Source organism: Ixodes scapularis, unplaced genomic scaffold, assembly GCF_016920785.2.
Source record: "Ixodes scapularis isolate PalLabHiFi unplaced genomic scaffold, ASM1692078v2 ptg001934l_1___fragment_3__unscaffolded, whole genome shotgun sequence".
Lineage (NCBI taxonomy): Eukaryota > Metazoa > Arthropoda > Arachnida > Ixodida > Ixodidae > Ixodes > Ixodes scapularis.
The window spans coordinates 101754-119707 of NW_024610211.1; the positions used below are offsets into that span (position 1 = coordinate 101754).

Consider the following 17954-nt stretch of genomic DNA (forward strand, 5'->3'; position numbering starts at 1 on the left):
ACTAAGTTTGCTGCTACACGGAATATCGATGCCAGTCAATTGCGTTGAATACGAAATCCTTTTGCGAGGAGCTGCGCTCTGACGCCACTGTGTTGTCGCACACTTCCGATGGCTACAACGCACAACGAGGAGGAGGGGTCTACTCTTGGATACAACGTTTGACGTCAAAAATCAATGCCACCGCTGCTTAGTGTTGCCAGTAGAGCCACAGTTAGTGATCATGACGTGTAAGCTTTAAAATTTGTCTTATCGAAACAAAATAAAAATGTTGAGATATTTCGCAGAATTATTCAGGGGTAAATATTTTGTACACGGTGAATGTTTATAAAAATCGATGACCATTTATTCATGTTTCGCAGAAGCTTTCCTTTGAACCCGGTGCTTCCACATTCCAAGAACAAAATTGCGGTGTCGAGTTTCGAGGCTATATTTATGTTATTATTTCTCTTTTAGGAGGACGTTCTTGTTAGACTGATTATGTATCGCAATATCAGCAACATGCTGCTCGTACTTTTTGCCGTGGTGCTTATTCTACCGGCATTTCAAGGCGGTAAGTTTGATTAATTATGTACCTATTTAACAAGCATAATATGGTCTTTCTGATTTCTCTCGAAATCTTTTTGCTAGTTTTCCTTTAAAGAAAAAAAAAAAAAAACTCCTGTGATTGGATGCCACCGGTGCTCTGTGAACGTCGTTTGATATTGCAACCAATGCTTTAAAAAGTAAGGTGTCTGACGAGGTCCTCACAAGTAGTTTTAATACCTATCTGACCCAAAAAGAGGTCAGCGCATCGTATACCATTTAAAAGTGCTCCGAGGAGTTTTTTTGAGATCGCCTCTATCTGGCGTTAACTCACTTTATACGCTCGAAGCCTCCTAGAAATCTGTAAATCATAACGATGCGCGGTCGGTTTCCCCATTTAAAATGAAAAACGCTTAAAAATCTCTGTAATACAACATTAGAGCGCAGCTCTTGAGGAGTTGTAGGGGAGGGTACGGAGGGGAGGGTATGCCAATCGTCCTACTCCGTACTCCTTCCTCCCCTTCTCCTCTCCTCCTCTATTCCCTACTCTACTCTCCTTCTCCAAATCAGTTTCCCCGCTAAGTTTAGCGGGGAAGATGACGTCACATGACTTGGTGTCACGTCACCTATGAACAAATTCAGTTTCTCCACTAGATTTAGCGGGAATATTGGCGTCACTTGACGTCATCAGATGACCTCCATTTATCGGGGAATTGAATTGGTGTAGAGGTCACGTGAAGCCAGTTTTCTCGATAAATCTAGCGGCGAAATTGAATTTGTCCGCTAAATCTGGCGGAAAAACTGAATTTCCCGCTAAATTTAGCGGGAATAGAATTGGTGCTGAGGTCACGTGACGTCAATTGTCCCATAAATTTAGCGCGGTCACGCCGATGCCGATGGCGCTCAACCCGGAAACGGGCGCCTAAGTGCTGCGCTCTAAAAAGCCGAAGGCCGGGACGACATCTGACCAATAAGAACGTGATATTTCGTTGAGATTGCAAACGCTGTTATTAGAAAGAGTGTATGCCTTTGTAGATTATAAAAGCATACAAAACGCAGTCCAAAATATTTGTTTCGTGTTTCGCGGAGAGGGAACGTAATACTGCGATAATCGTCTCAAAAAGAGCGCACTATTTATTATATTCCACGGGAGTGATGTGTCCGGTCGTCAGCTTTTGAGCGCGTGCTCGCAAGATTGAATCGTAGTCCGGGTTGTATGGGCAACGAACCGCGCGCATTCAAGATATCACTCCGCGGTTCCACCGGTCGGAGGCGCCAGAATCCTTCGCTTCCTAATGGCTGACATTGATCCTGGCTTCGGAACATGTTACTCCAATCGCCAGAGATGTCCTTTGTCTGTTGTAATTATTGATTGCATTTTTCATAGGGAAATCGGCCGTGTATTGTAATGATTAAGGGATTTCTAGGATACTTAGAGCAAGCAGAGTGAGTTGTCGCCATATTCATGCGATCTCAGAAACCTCCTCAGGGCACCTTTATGAGTGTCATACACCCTACACAGTTGAACTGCTAACCTTTTGTCTATCACTTGCGTTCGAGAAATTTTATATTCTTGATGTCGCAAATGAAGCGGTCGTGGCCCCTCGGGGTAATGCGGTTTTTGCAAGCTTCAGGGTGGGTTAATCAATTCGTTATTAAAAATGCAGCTAATATTTAGTGCGAAAAATAACTGGTGATGATGTTTATCAATATCATCGAATGTTTTGTGCAGATGGACCAATTTGCACACCTGCCATTAAAATGTTTTGTTGGATAACTTGAAATGATTATTGTTGTTCCTAATAAAAATTATTGACAAAAGTAGAACTTGAAATCAAATTTTAATTAGCCGAACTTCTGCCTACGATCTTACAAAGATACGACCATTTACGCGATGCTTTCGCAAACTCACAGTGCGTGCTAATGTAATGCAATTAATGGAATTGTGCAAGGGAGCTGGACAAGACTAACGATAATAATCTCTGGAGGAGGGGGACAAAGAATAATCAAAGATCTCCAAACACAGTTTAGAGATTTCTGCTTCTCTTTTGTTTCTGTTTTTCTGTTCTTGGAGATTAGTGCTTGTCCTTTGTCGCCCTTGTTCCCCTTCTCCAGAGATTACTATCAGTGCTTGCGTTTGCTGTTTACGCAATACTAAAGCTCACACTAATCACCTTGCCTTTCTGTACATTCAAAAACAATTTCTTTTTCAGAGGGATTTTCATCTGGGATTAAATCTCGTTTTCACTGCTTGGGTTTTACTGAACCGATGTTGTCTTTATTTTGCAAACTTAGTGGATCTAAGGTAAGTCTTGCGGACAATCAAATGCAAATGAGATATTTTAGATAATATAAGGCAACTTTCTATTTTTTTAAATGCGAAAACTAATTATTTACTTTTGATATTACTAAAAACCTGAGTTTGGCATAATAACGTGCAATATTGTAGAAAACATTCACAATGTTACCAAGTTAGTGATACATTGCGTAGACGGGGGTGACATAAGGCGAAAATATGTGGCGCTCTTTTTATATTGTCCATTCTACTGGTGTTAGGTGAATTGAGTAATTTGACAAGCTCGAAAGCGGTAGGTATTCGAGAGGTGAAAACTCCTGGGCTCGAAAATTCTCGAGGGTTTTATTTTGGAAAATATTTCTTGCCTAAATATATTTTATAGTTCTTAGCAAGAACGAATGCCTAAATTTTCTGTTGCTCAATCGTTTCTTTGCGCTGATGTCACGCTCGTTCTTTTACTAGCATTATATCACACCTTCCAAGGCTATTTAAGACCTAGCACAGTCTCACAGAGTTCTACGGTGCGCTTGACGACCACCACCGTCATTGATCACCTCACGCACTAACAGCCCTTTCCTATACCCCAACATTCGGCTATGACGTCACGCAGCTGTAGTGGCACTGCTGTCGTAACAGCACAATCGCAGAGACTGACGCGGATCTGGTTCCTGCACACGCGCAGTGCCCACCCCTGGTTTGGGCAAAAGCTAACTTGTTTTGAAAGAGGTCTCACCGACACACCGCTGACAAACAAGTCCCCGTGTGGTGTGGGCACTGCGTGTGCACAGGAACCAGATACTGGGGGGGGGGGGGGGGGGGGGGCGTGTTCAGCGGTGCCATTCCCGTGTCCGCGGCGTACGTGCCGCGGATTCCTTTCGAGGTTAAGACGCGCCTAGGTCGGGGCGCGGTACCTGAAATCCCCGCTGAGGCATGGTTGTATAACAACAATATTAATTGCACTGCAAAGCCTTGCAGACTAAAGATTTTAGAAAACATCACGCGCCACCCCCTTTTTGTACTACTATCCAATAAAAGTTACTACAAAAAGTGTTTTTTTCCGTCTGTTTGCACGGAAAAACCCAGTTCCAGCCTCTGATTGCCCGGCGCGCCCTCGGCGCGGCCCCTGGCAACAGCGGCGGCCTCCGCGATTGGCCCGCACGAATGACCGATTCGGTATCGTTTTAGAAACGGTGAAGAATCCCTAATACCGGGCGATATAGCCGGTTCAGACCCGACAAATTACCAGAAAACGGTGCTGGATACGGTATATCAGCGTGGCGTAGGCCGATTCAAGTGATGTTCCTCTGACATCGGCCACATCACATTAATACTGGCCCGATCTTTACGATCCAGCGCCAATATCGGCAGTATCAGAATGACATTGACCCAATTTCTCCGATCCAACGCCAATACTGGCTCAATACTGTGTGCTGCCTGGGTATTCTGTGTGTGTGTGTGTGTGGGGGGGGGGGGGGGGGGGGGCGTTCATTACAAGGGGCAAAAATGTTTCCATTTACACACTTCGTGAAAATGTCATATTAGGCGCCGATAAGACACGCCAAGGTACTGTGGCATATCTCCAGTGATGGAGGCGCACCCACGGCTGGTCGGGGGCGCGCCACAATCGACATGCTTTATAAATTACCAACCTTTTTGGGGCGCTTTCGGCGTGCCTTTTGCAGAAGGAAGACCGCCGCGCCCTACGAAGCTCCCTCAACACGAAAAGCAACCCGACCGTTCTTAGGTGTTATATATTGCTATCCGGCGGGCACGCTCAGGTATATTCGCGACTACGCGTATGTGATGTTCTATGTCTCGTCGTGACTTCATTTGGGAGACTTCCGAACACGGCATTCCAGCTGGACTCGCCCACCTCGTCGAGTTGGGGGGGGGGGGGGGGGGGGGGAGGGGGGGTCACACCACCAGCGACCGGGTGCTGCCCGAGGGGAATCGGACGTCCCGTTACTTCTCGCAGCCGATAACGGCTGGAAGGTGCGGTTCCGGACTCATTGGCAAACTGAACTCTGGTCCTGGCTCTATTCTGGAGGCTTCGACCACGGCATTCTTGCTTGCCTCCCGCCCCGCCGAGCGACGAGTCGCATGCTACCACCGCCGGAGCGCCGCCCGAGTTAGCTATTAAAAAAAAAAAAACTCGGCGTCAACTTTTCTTGGCGATGGAGTGGAAGGTACAGCCCCGCGTTCCCTCTCCCATTTGGAGTGTACGCAGTCTCTCCTCCTCCCCCATTTCCGGGTAGAGGAAAAGAGCCCCCGCACACTCAAAATGGGAGAGGGAACGCGGGCCTGTACCTTCCACTGCATTGCCAAGAAAAGTTGTCGCGGAGTGGAGGCGTCGGATTTCCAGTTTCTCCTCGGTCCCGTAACGGCTTGCAGGTGCGGGTCCAGACGCTCTAGCAGACAGGACGGACCCAATGGCAGACCGGGGCTTTCGGGTCGACTACGTGGAATCGGGGAGAGGGTGAGGATGAACTGCGGAATAGGGTGACAGTTCCTGGCGGGGTCGCGTCGAGGGAAGCCGGAGAAAAAGCACCTCGCGGTATGGAGGAAGGACGCCGACACGCGGGACGCCGAGAAAGTGCGGGGTTTTGGAGAACGAGTCCCAGGACGCAAGGCCGTTGGAGAGGGGACCCGGCGAGACGACGCAAGAGATGGAGTCAGAGACGGAGAAGGACATCGCCTAGGAGCCGGGCCTGGTGCGGAACCCCTGCGAGCACCGCAAGCCCGCAAGAGATGCACGGCAGGACATGTGAGCCCTGTATCGTCAAAGCCTCATTAGTGTTTTATTAGTTCAAAGATATACATAAAAACTTAACCCGGCGATCAGTGTTGTGAATTCCTCCGCCCTGTGTGAACCCTGAAGACGGTAATGCACGCCGCCGTCACACGTATATGACCTCGTATGAAGTGTAACCCCCGACCGCCGAAGCCCGCTCGCATGGATCAAGTTTCGTTAACAAAGACAAGAACTCGTACGAAGTCCAACCGCCGACCCCCAAGCCTGCTCGCGCGGATCAGGTTTCGTTCACGGGGAGGCTACCAGGCACTCTCAGCCTACAGCGCAGAGTGCGCATCGCTGTGCCGTTCTGTTACGGATTAAATAAACGCATTTACCCGGAGTATGTAAAATTAGGCCTGAGCACTTTCACGATATCACTGTCCGAAAGCGGACTCCAGACGACGGCTTGTTTGTTGACATCAATGCATCCGATAGGCGAAGAATGTCCGGGGCTCGGCAATTCCTCGGCCCAAGCTTCGTCGAGTGTGCGCGACACTCTGTTTCACAGTTGATCACTTCCGTAACTACCGCGACTACGCAGTTGCGGCCATATTACGAGAGCGGCTTGGCTTGGCTTGACTTGGCCTGATAGCTTTGCGGCAGAAGAAAACTGGCTTGGTGGCTTGCTAAATTGAACGCAATTCGAGACTCGCGGATCTGAAAATTGGAGGTGCGTTGATTACGGGAGGGGAAAAAAAGTCAAAATATGGATGCCCGTTGGGGGGGGGGGGGGGGGGGGGGGGTGTGTTTATTGTGCGAGTAAATACTATGCTCCATACATTTCCACAGGACCAAATATGAATGGCACAAGAAATGAGAAGGGGGGGGGGGGGCGGCGCTTGAGAGTCGATCGCCTGAACTCCCCATGTCTCAGAGGACGCGAGTTCGGCCGTTGTTAAAAGCGACGAGCGAAGATTCTGGAATGACTGCTGCCGGAGCCACGTCTATCGCCGTTTCAATCAGACAGGAAAGAGCGCGCCTCGTTGAAGCGAGCAAGCCAGCAGATAAGAATTTTCTGCAGAAACCACTATTGTTGGTTGCCTATGAATTGCGATAACATTCGTCTAGGACAGCCTCAAGGACGATGCCTTAGACAACGTCGAGGACGACGTTCTAGATTGTGATATCAAAGATGACGTCTAGGACGACATAGGTCGATTTTAAGGACGACGCCACAGTCGGTCCGCTGTCAACTTGTCTTGACACCGGTTCTTCTTTATGCGGGCGTTTCGCAGGCAGCACGCTGGTGTCTGGCGTGTGAACCTCTTTAACCGGCGGAACCGCAGTCTCTACCTGAGGCCCTTCATTCCTCAACGCCGGCGGTTGATTTCATGTCCCCGTCTCGCCTTTGTTGGTCGGCGCCTCTTCCCGGCTTCCCGTGGATGCGTCGACCGAAGAAGCAGTGACCACGTTGAGCGAGTGCTCCGACTCGGCCTGGTCGACCTTCGTGCCCGTGCTTTCCGGTGAATCGGTGGTGGGGGCCGCCTTTTCCAGTGCTTCCTGCGAGGTCGCTTCATCCATTACATGCTTGGCGTTGGCGTCTCGTTTACCCGAACATGTGACTACCGCGTAGGTCTTGATGTAGTGATCCGCGAAATAATTGAAGTAACTGCAGGATACGGACTTCGGCATATCTTAATCACACGACGGATGGGCCCGCTCCGTCGATATCGCAGGCAAAGCGGTGGTCTGCCCGACGCCATGACGAGAGCCGGCCCTCCGGCAATATGCAGCTGATGAGTCAGGCATCCAGGCCTAGCCCTGACGGAAGCCAGATAACAGCCGTGCGTGTCATCGACCCGCAGCCCATGACACCTTGAACCCGCCACTTGTCAGTTCCTACGTCGATCACCTGGTCATACGGTGCAAGTGCCACCCTCACCTCGTCGTCAGGAACGTAATGAAGCAGCCAATGAATCTAAGCCCGGGCGTCCCACTTCGTAAGGTGCACGACGACACATCGCCGTCCCTTGACGACGAGGTCGCCCGCTGCGAGGATCTTCCGCTTATCCTCGGGTGGCTTGAAGGTTATAGTCCAGACGTGGTTCATCTGGTACGCGCCCAAGGTAAGAACCTGGGGGAGCAGTGCCAGTTGACTCAGAGTATCGCAAAAGTCTTGCACACGGTACGGCAGTACCCGGACATCGGCGTGAAGAAACACGGTGTTGAGCACCGTAGGGCCTTTGGCAGAGGTGGGAAAATTATCTGATTTTCCGAAGACGCAGAGTTATTCCTGTCACGTGGCCCAACTGGGCCACTATCGCTGCTCCGGTGGATCCTGCCATCCCACGTCCACACCCGATGAAAGCGGGAGTAGAATGGGCCACGCAGACACGGTTGCACGGATTAGGAACGAGCGGTGGTTTATTCGCCCTGTACTGTTTGGCAACAAATTCAGTGGGGCCATCTATTGGGTAGCCCCGACACACTTCCGGATCACATATATTTCCTAATGTTTTACTCATCATTATTTTATCATGAGAGTGAATAAGTCTGACAGTGCTATAAGGAACCATTTCCAGAAGATAGCATGTATATTTGATATCGCAAATACTGCTAAATCCGACATCTAGTTCAGAACTGGAAGTGGATGGGGGCTATTTGCGCACTGGCGCAACCACGGTTCAACTTATGCGAGTAAGAGTGAATATTTGTGGCTATGGCGCTCCACACCTAAAGGTGAAGCGTAAGCATCCTCCTGTAATTTTTCTGACCTCTTTCAAAAAAAGCAAGAGTACGCGTGAATAGCTTTGATATGCGCTGAAGATGAGCGGGAGCAGAGATTCCGAAAACCCCTTTTATGCCGTAACACTCCGGTAAGGAGGTGCTTCACGGTACTTCCAAAAATGATTTTCTGCAACCTCCGTGTACCGAACTAAAAACAAAAACAAAAAAATCTCGATATCGGTAATCCTGGAAGCGAAATGAAGAAGATTTAGCTGTTTTTAGTCAAATACAGAGCCGCTTCGGTTCCCTTTAAAAGCGGTAACCAGGGTGCGCAGGCAGATTAGTGAACGTGAAGCTGCAGGACTTATAGTTCTCCTCGCGGAATCTCAGTCTGCCCGCAACCTGCTATCCTTGAGGAGCGCCCTTTGTGCGCTGGACGCCGCGCTCCTGAGAAAGCCTCATGAGAAAGCCAAGAAAACAACGTGGGCTTCTCCCAAATCGAACACGCCTTCGGACTTGGTTTAACCAAGGTTAATCGTATTGCTATTTCTGAGTTTCCTGCTGGCGAAACGAATTGTTTGCGTTTTAAAAAGGCAAGGTACGGCAAAAGAAGAAAAGAAAAAGGAAACCTTTTTTGTCTGGATTTACATTTAAACTTTCATTGTACCCACCCCAAACTGAACCAAAAAAGAAAATCAAACAGGCAATCCAAAAAGAAATATAGTGGTTGAAAAATTGCGAGGAGAATACGCGAGGTGATTTCCTGCTTTTATGTTCTCGGAGGGTTGGCGGGGAGGGATGTGAGGGTCGGGTTCCTTTTCTCTGCTTGCGGGCCGGTCATTAAATTCATCTATTAAACGTGTTTTACTTTTTTTAATGGACATAGCTTAAATATAATATGTATTTGTGACATCATATTGCTGCGAGCGCAGCTGGCCATGTAAACAGCGTGCCCTTCGCCTAACGGTGATCGTGCTTGCCTCCAACACAAAAGGCCAAGGTTCGATGCCTGGCCGCAGATAAACCTTTCTGTTGTTTTCGTAATGTCGCGTTGTAGTAACTTCTTGAACCCTGTTGCTCATTCGAGGTTAAAATGTTCTACGCGCCGAACCTTCTAAGCCGAGTGTTCCAGGAGCGCACTCGTCTACATAAGCTGCTCCGCGTGGCGGGCCGGATTCAGCCTCGTCCCAGCGTCCGATCCTGATGTCACGCCGACTTCGACGCACGCGACGCTACGTTGTTTTCGTCTGTCTGCTTTTTGTTTTGGTCGCCGAGGAAACGTTTTAGTTTCCTCGGTTATTCTTTGATTCGTCACCTCCTTATTCCTGACAATATGTGAATGCTTTGCAGCATGTTGGTGGTCGTCATCCTTCATCGTGCCAAGTGACATGTGTGGATCGTGACCAAAGGCTGCGGCTGCCAAGAGAAGTTTGCCCCGGCGGTAAGCTGGTAAGTCAGGAGAAAATGTTCTCGCTGCCTTAACGCTCCTTTTTTTTCTCTTTTGCGGGTACCAGTTATTTGCACCTGCTCTATTCTGTATATTTCTCAAGAAGTTATTTATCGTTCACTAATCCTTTGGGCGTGCCACAAGTCTGAATACAAATTTTAGCATTTGTCTTTGTTTGGCCATAACACAAGTGGTACTTATTGGCTCTCCATTCATTCTGTGCAGAGCTAGTACGAGAACAGTTTACTATATTTGCCGGACCATGCGTCATTCCATCGAATCCCCTAGGCAAGACGTAGCCAGTCAACTTTGTTATGTATACTCAGATGTTCAGATATTTTCCTATAACCTATTTTTTGTCTGGGTTTACATTTAAACTTTCATTGTACCCGCCTCAAAGTTGCACAAAGCAAAAATCAAACAGACAATCAAAAAGAAAAAAAAAGAGAATATGGTCAGAAAATGGCGAGAAGAAAAAGAGAGGCCTCCTTTTATGTTCTGGGAGGTCTGGTGACAGGGAATGTGAGGGTCGGGTGCCTTTTCTCTGCTTGCAAGCCGGTCATAAAGTTAATATTTTCAACGTGTTTTATTTGTTTTTAATAGACATAGCTCAATTTTAATTCGTATTTATGAAATCGATAACGCGTCATATTTTATACCCAACTCCACATGCTCACGTCGACTACTAAGAGCCTGATAGGAACCGAAACCTGACGATCCAAATACAGTTCCTGAAGCCTCTCAGTGCTGTGTTTCGGCAAACTAACATCTCGACGATGACTTGTGGGGAGTTGGCGTGGCGATGGCCACGCGCAATGCCTGGTGATGAGGCGAATCTTTGCCTAAAATTTGCAACCTATCGTGCAAGTTGCTTTGCTGCAATAATTATTAAGATACCAAAATATATTACATGCTGATATGAGTATAAGGGTGACTGTATATTTATCAAAATTAAGAGCAAAATTAAAAGCAAAAGTATTAGCAAAGGTAGCAGTATTAGCAAAAGTAGCAAATAGTAATAGTAATATTTAACGGATCCCGGAACGATAGGGCAAAAAACTATATAAGGACAGAGTGCAGAAAGTACAGTTTTTGTGTGTGTGCTGTTCGTGTTCTATTAGGTTTTCAATCTTTCTCAAGGTTTTACACTAAACCAAAGCGCTCCCATACAAAAGAAAGACATTAAGTTGAAACGTTTTTCGTTTTACACAAACATACTAGCACTTGTGCTATCCTAGTATACTTGCCCGCAACACCACTGACGAAGAAGCGTCTTTGCCGCTGTGTAATTTCGGCGGTACTTGTGGATTTTTTCTTCCGACTTCCCCCTCGCCAAACATAATGATGTAGTAACGGGAATTGTGTCGTTCTCGTTGACGCTGGATTATCTCATAAGAACGATATTCAAATGCAGCCCATGGAATTAACACAAGCACTGTGTGAGCACCAGTGTTGGGTAAAGCACACCTAAAATGTACTTCAAGTAAAATACAAAGTATTTGATAGGTTATGCATTTTAAGTACAAACCTCGGGGCAATGTATTTGAAATAAAGTACAATAAATACTATGTACTTTCAAAGTAAAGTACAGGTAGTTTTTAATCTTTCTTCTTTCGGAATACTTAAATATGCCCTTTTAGTTCTTTATAACAAGGTTCTTAAACGCGTGACCCACGACTCTCTGGGATGTGGCCCACAGGTATCCCGCGTCTCCGAGCCCCCGTTCCCAATGCCACGAGCATGCCATGTGCCATAATTATTTTATTTTATTTATTATTTATTTTTATTTAAGAATACTGTCAGCCTTCACTTGAAGGCTATTACAGGAGAGGTAACAACAATATATATAGTCATATCAAAAATTTGAACTCTATACATATGTACGTAATAGAAGACTGTTATACAATTTTTAATTGAAGACAACGTGAATCATATCGCCACACTTTGTAAAAAGAAGTGAAATAGAAAAAAAGGAAAAACGCCCTTCTTATTTATTGCTGGGTAAATATCTTTTCTAAAGAAGACTCGAATTGGGACATATTTGCAGAATTAATGACATAATCTGGAAGTTGGTTCCAGTCTTCAATTGTTTGCACAAAGAATGAATATTTAAAAACGTCTATCCTACTATTATACGGTTGGATTGTTTTATTGTGATTTAATCTGCGCGATCGTTTATGTGTTTCATTTAAATATAGTTCAGGTTCAATGTTTAAGTGATTGTTATACAACGCAAATAAGAACTTTAGCCGCGCTATTCTCCGTCTAGTTTCTAATGATTGAAGTCCACACTGGCTAAGCATTTCAGTCACAGAGTCTGTTCGTTTGTATTTATTAAGAATGAAACGTGCAGCCTGCCTTTGAATTTTTTCTAGTCTATTGATGTCTACTTTTTTGTTTGGACTCCATACAATACAGGCGTACTCTAAAATAGGACGGATCATTGTCTTATAAGCTGTGATTTTGGCATTACTAGTTGCATGTTTTAACTTTCGTTTAAGAAAGCACAAACTTCGATAGGCAGAGGAGTAGACATTATCTATATGGGTGCGCCATTGCAAATCGTGTGAGATCACCACACCAAGGTACTTAAAACTGTTTACAACACTCAAATTAACATTGCCTATATTATAACAAAATTTCAAAACGCTTTTTTTGTTCGTTATATGGATATATGTCGACTTACGAAAATTTATTTGCATTTGCCAGTCCTCACACCATTGCCTTAGATTTTCCAGGTTCCTATTAAGAGCTAATTGATCATTAGTATTGTTTATGACAGAGTAAAGAAGGCAATCATCTGCAAAAAGTTTTAGTTTTACAGGTTCCGCAATATGCGTAGCTATATCATTTATATATATCAAAAACAATAATGGACCTAAGACTGAGCCCTGCGGGACTCCTGAGGTTACAGATAGAGGTGGAGATATGTTTCCATTTATCTCAACTTTTTGACTCCGATTTGACAGGTATGCTTCTATCCAGTTAACGATTTTATCACACAACCCTATCTTTTTTAATTTGAATAATAATTTTTTGTGAGGTATGCGGTCGAATGCTTTTGAAAAGTCTATACAAATTACATCGATCTGTTCCTTATTATTTACAGATAAAGAAAAATCATGAAACGTTTCAACAAGCTGCGTTACGGTTGACAAACCATTTCGAAAGCCATGCTGATGAGAGTATAACGTCTTTCGCTCCTCTAAAAAAGTAAATATATATTTTGAAATGACGTGCTCCATCACTTTACAGCAAACGCTGGTCAATGAAATAGGCCGGTAGTTTTCTATCGTAAAGCGGCTTCCTCCTTTAAACACAGGGACGACACGTGCGGATAGCCAATCTTGCGGGAGTGACTCCGTTTGTAATGATTTGTCGAAGATAATTTTTAAATAAAAAGATAGCCACTCTGCATATCGCTTTAAGAATTCATTCGGTATTTTATCCGGGCCTGTTGATTTTTTTGTATCCAGTGACAATAGCTTAGCAAATATTCCGGACTGGCTTATCTCTATTTCTGGCGTACTCGTTTCAATATCAGAATGAAAGGCCTCATCGAGATTTTGTACGTCGTGGGCTGTGAAAAGACTGATTGGAAAAACACGTTAAACCGATCTGCCATTTCTGCACTGTCAGTAATGACCACATCGTTTTCAACAATCTGCTCGATCATTTCCCTCTTTCCTCTTAAGAAACGCCAGAATTTCTGAGGGGCAGTTTTTATAAAGTTGTGAAGAGTCACTGAAAAGAATCTCTCTTTGGCTTGTTTGAGTGATGTTTTTAATTTAATTTTTAGAGCATTTATATGTTCTTTAAAACCTTTTCTGTGCCTTTTGATTTGACGTTTTAGGTGGATAATTTCACGCGTTATCCAGGGATTTGTGCGATATGTCTTTTTAGTTTTATTGGGAACAAAGGAATTAATACAAAAGGAAGTAGTAGTTTTAAAAAAATTCCACAGATCATCTACTGTACTTGTAATGCTTAGTTGGTCTAATGTTTCTAAGGATGTCTCTAAGTAATCTATAATACTTGTATCGTCTGCGCGAGTAAAGTCTTTAACAATTAGGGGCCTAGCAACCCTGCAATGACCCTGTCGTGGTAGTGGAATCGTAAACAAAATCATTTTATGGTCTGAAATTCCTTCTACAATTGAAATCTCGTAATCCGATATGTTTTCTGTAATAAAGACAAGGTCTAATGTTGACTGAGACTGGTCGGTGATTCTAGTGTATTCCTTGACTATTTGGGTAAGGTTGTGATTAAACGTTATGTCAATTATTTTTTCTCCGTTAAGGATATCAATGCCACCAGCTGTCAAAAGAGCCCAATTTACATGGGGCAAATTAAAATCTCCAGTCATGATTACCTTGGTAGTATCATTTACATATTTGCACAAAAACTCATTCAAGCCCTCCAAAAATTCTACTGGTGCGTTTGGCGTTCTATAAACCACTCCGAAAAGGAACGTTCGACTGTTATAAGAAATTCGGCACCAAACAGTTTCATCACAGTCGCATTCAAGCCCCACACAATCAATGTCATTTCTCAAACAAATAGCCACACCCCCGCCTCTGGTAGTTCTATCACACCTAACTAATTTATAATTGGGGGGAACAATGCAATCGCTTTCTATATTGGAGTTTAGCCATGTTTCTGTAATAGCTACCACATGGGGACTGTGGGCAAGAAACAAAATTTCTAGAGCTTCAATTTTATTAACCACACTTCGGGCGTTTAGGCTAATAACTCTCAATTCAGGTGGATCGTTTTCAGCCGCCCTTGCATCGCGTCAGTTGTAGGCTGCCCCACTGGGTTGAACACGACGTCGCTGGTTTAGATTAAGATCCCACACAAATGTTTCACCATTAATCTTCAGCTTGTCATGTACAAGTGATACCTTATCGCCCTTTGCTCTGTTCGATGCCGCGCTTCCCCATAATAGTTTTCTTACTTGCACTGTTTCTTTTGCGTAGTCACTACTGATACTGAGCTTAGTTCCTTTTAGTTTTCTACAGTTTTTAAATATTTCCTCTATCTCGTTGTAGTCGAAGAACTTTATGATTACCGGTCTATTCGTTTCCTCGCGCTTACGTCCAAGTCTGTGAATTCGCTCAATCGAAGTTACTGTGATGCCGAGAGTCTCCAGGAAGACATCTTTCGTTACGGTTCGCTTCAGTTCCTCAGTGCTTTCGTTGTGTTTTTCGGGTAAGCCAAATATAAGTAGATTATTTCGCCTTCCTCTATTTTCTAGGTCAATTAGCTTTTCACTTTGCTGTCTGACTGTCTGTTCTAGGTTTGCAACGACTTCCTTTAGACTATCAACTTTCACCATTTCGCTCTGAATATTTGACATTGCATTTTCCAGTTTATTAATTTTTCCGTGAATATTATGCATTTCTTGCCTAAGATTTGCTTGACCACTTTTAACTTCTTGAAGATCCTTACTCATCTGGCCCTGATTTTCCAAAATCTTTTCTAACTTCTGTTCTATTGTTAATGGTCCTGGGTTCGATTCAACGTCCCCAGAAAGCAGCAACAACATTAACCGACGCCAGCAATCACACAAAATGGCAAAACACTTTTGAGGGCACGGCACTATCACCACAAATTTGTAGCTATTTTTATAACTGTGCTGCTTGTATTGTAAACCAACCTGCAGAAGTAGTTGCGGAAATTTAGCCATGCTGGCCGTCGGGTGAGTGCCGAGCCCTCTGATGTTGGCCGGGTCTGGTCCTTGCTTTTGTAGTGGCGTGGTGGATGACGTTTCGCGCCCACGATGAAAATCCAGCCAATGGGGGCGGATGATGACTTGTTGTTGTCCGATGCTGTCCTCGGGTACCGTGAATGGCGTGTTGGATGGCGTTTCCAATAGTATCGGCATCACCTGCAGAAGTAGTTGCGGAAATTTAGCCATGCTGGCCGTCGGGTGAGTGCCGAGCCCTCTGATGTTGGCCGGGTCTGGTCCTTGCTTTTGTAGTGGCGTGGTGGATGACGTTTCGCGCCCACGATGAAAATCCAGCCAATGGGGGCGGATGATGACTTGTTGTTGTCCGATGCTGTCCTCGGGTACCGTGAATGGCGTGTTGGATGGCGTTTCCAATAGTATCGGCATCACCTGCAGAAGTAGTTGCGGAAATTTAGCCATGCTGGCCGTCGGGTGAGTACCGAGCCCTCTCATTTTTATGTTTTAAAGTTTTATATCGTCGATTTATTTAAAGGTGCTTTACCCTGTGCACGCATTTTGCACTATTCTGTTTCTTTATATTTTGGAAGAAGTATTGCTTCGTCCAAATATTTGCTTTTCAGCCCTTTCTCATGTAAATCAACCTTCACAACTACTAGAGTACACGAGTGCGAGCTCTGTGCTCAAAAAGGCACCTCGGCTGCACGAACTCTTGCTCAGCAGGAGTAACGTCTAAAGTCCAAGATTTTTCTCTGACTTTAGACGTCTATGATCTCGGGCTTTTGTTCTTAGACAGGGGAATAATAGTGTGCTTGCTCTCGTTCTAATAAGGCGAAAGGCTTACTTGTCCCATAACGCGAAAAAGCGGCATTGGCGTTGTGCCCGAAAACTGGCCATAAAAATAGGTCGCCAAACACGCGTCTCAGAAAAAAGAACACACCAACGCAGTTGTTTTTTCACGGAAGCCGGAGGGGGCGCTCAAGGTCAGACCGCACGGGCCTCAGAAATAGAAGACAAACAAAAGCACAGCAAGGCAGATGCTTCGTCACGAAAGCCGTCGTGAAGCCGCCGGGGTTCGCCGCGCCTGCGCAGTGGGGGAGCATGATGTCACCGCCGGAGAGACGTGTGCGAAAGCAAGACGTGGCGCGCGCTGCTTGTACGAATGCGCTGCGTGTAGGAATGTTTTCGCATTCCAACACAAAAGCAGTCTTAAGTGTCTTTGGCGAGTTGTGAAAACTGTAATTATTGTGGTAGAGTGGTGTTTTACATTTTTTCATAAAACCAGTTGTGGACCCAAAGTAGTCGTATATGCAAATAGAAGCTAAAGAGTGAAAATGATGAGCTTACAAAAAGCAGAAAGCACAAGGTTTCTTGTCTAAGAAATCTATGAGGTGTCGCTGGGACAGCCGGCTGCTTTACAACGTGAAACACCAGTGTTTGTTTGTTTGTTTCTTTCTTTGTTTTTGTCTCAAAATAACAGAACATTGCCCCCGCCCTCCCCCACCCCCATCCCACCCTTTCTAGTTGGACCTAGTCCTTCGGGGTGGGCTACTTGCCCCCCCCCCCCTCCCCTTTTCGCATGAGTTTGATACCCCTGCCCTATACATTGTTTTTTCTAACTGGTGATGCATTGCTCCAAGGGTAATCAGGAGTGCACAAGTTATTTCCGGAATCGGCGGCGAATTTGGGATAAAGTCAAGTGGCATCAGGGTTGACAAATCATCATTTAGTGATTCAAATCGAACAAGGCCAAATTGTGAGAATGTACTTCGGAAGTCAGCAGTTTCACTCTCCTCGGAAAGTACCAGAATTAAATACTTCAAGTAAAGTACGAGTACTTACTCAGTGAATGAACTATGAGTAAAGTACAAGTATTCTAAACCTCCTTGCAGTGAGACTTGTACAATGTACTCAAAGTATTTCCCAACACAGGTGACCACACGACTTGGCCTCATGACAATCAATGCGTGAACAAGTATACGGGTGGTGACTGGAGCCAAATCGCTCCCGCGACTGGAAGAGCCGACCCCTAACGCTGTCTGCAGCTTAGCACGTGCGATGTACTTGCCAACCCCAGTGCACGACTGCGATGAAGGTTGGGCGGCATACAATCAGAACAAGATCGTGTTGCCCATTCTGCCTGTAACTTGAAGAAGTTAACGCCACCTTTTTCTCTAACTTTGTTGCGACTGCCATTACGATTTTTAATCTAACCCATGTTTTGTAGGTTGTGAACGTGAAAGATTACTGCTGCGCGTTTTTTAGTGAAAGTCCAAAAATAGTGGCATTGTACCTTTTATAAAAGAGTCAAGAGGCTAAAAGTATATTTTTGTTGCAAGTAATAAACCAAAATCTCCTTCAAGTACCCGAAATCTTGTTTGTAAAAAGTACATTTTACTGCCCTCTTTTTGGGCGGATCTTTTATCACGCATTCTATTGCACAAAAAGTGCAGTGCAATTAAAAAAGAAACAATTCATAGATGTACTTGAACGATATGTGTGTTTTGGTCATTATAAAACCAGTCTTGCTTTTTTTTTT

The 17954-nt window shown here is 45.2% G+C and overlaps 2 protein-coding genes across 2 annotated transcripts; one reads left to right on the forward strand and one right to left on the reverse strand.

Moving 5' to 3' along the window:
- Positions 1–477: 477 nt before the first annotated feature.
- Positions 478–9716, forward strand: LOC120836515 (the record flags this gene model as incomplete). Its single annotated transcript, XM_040205467.1, has 3 exons — positions 478–550; positions 2736–2827; positions 9630–9716. Coding segments are annotated over exons 1-3 (252 nt in total), but the record flags the coding sequence as incomplete, so codon positions are not given.
- A 4805-nt stretch (positions 9717–14521) lies between these two features.
- LOC115332038 lies at positions 14522–15809 on the reverse strand. Its single transcript, XM_042288338.1, has one exon. The coding sequence runs from the start codon at positions 15644–15646 to the stop codon at positions 14522–14524; it is 1125 nt and encodes a 374-aa protein (XP_042144272.1). The 5' UTR covers positions 15647–15809.
- Positions 15810–17954: the final 2145 nt, after the last annotated feature.

Excerpts from the sequence above, each read along its gene's own strand:
- LOC115332038 (XM_042288338.1), bottom strand. The coding sequence starts at position 15,646 with ATGGCTAAATTTCCGCAACTACTTCTGCAGGTGATGCCGATACTATTG.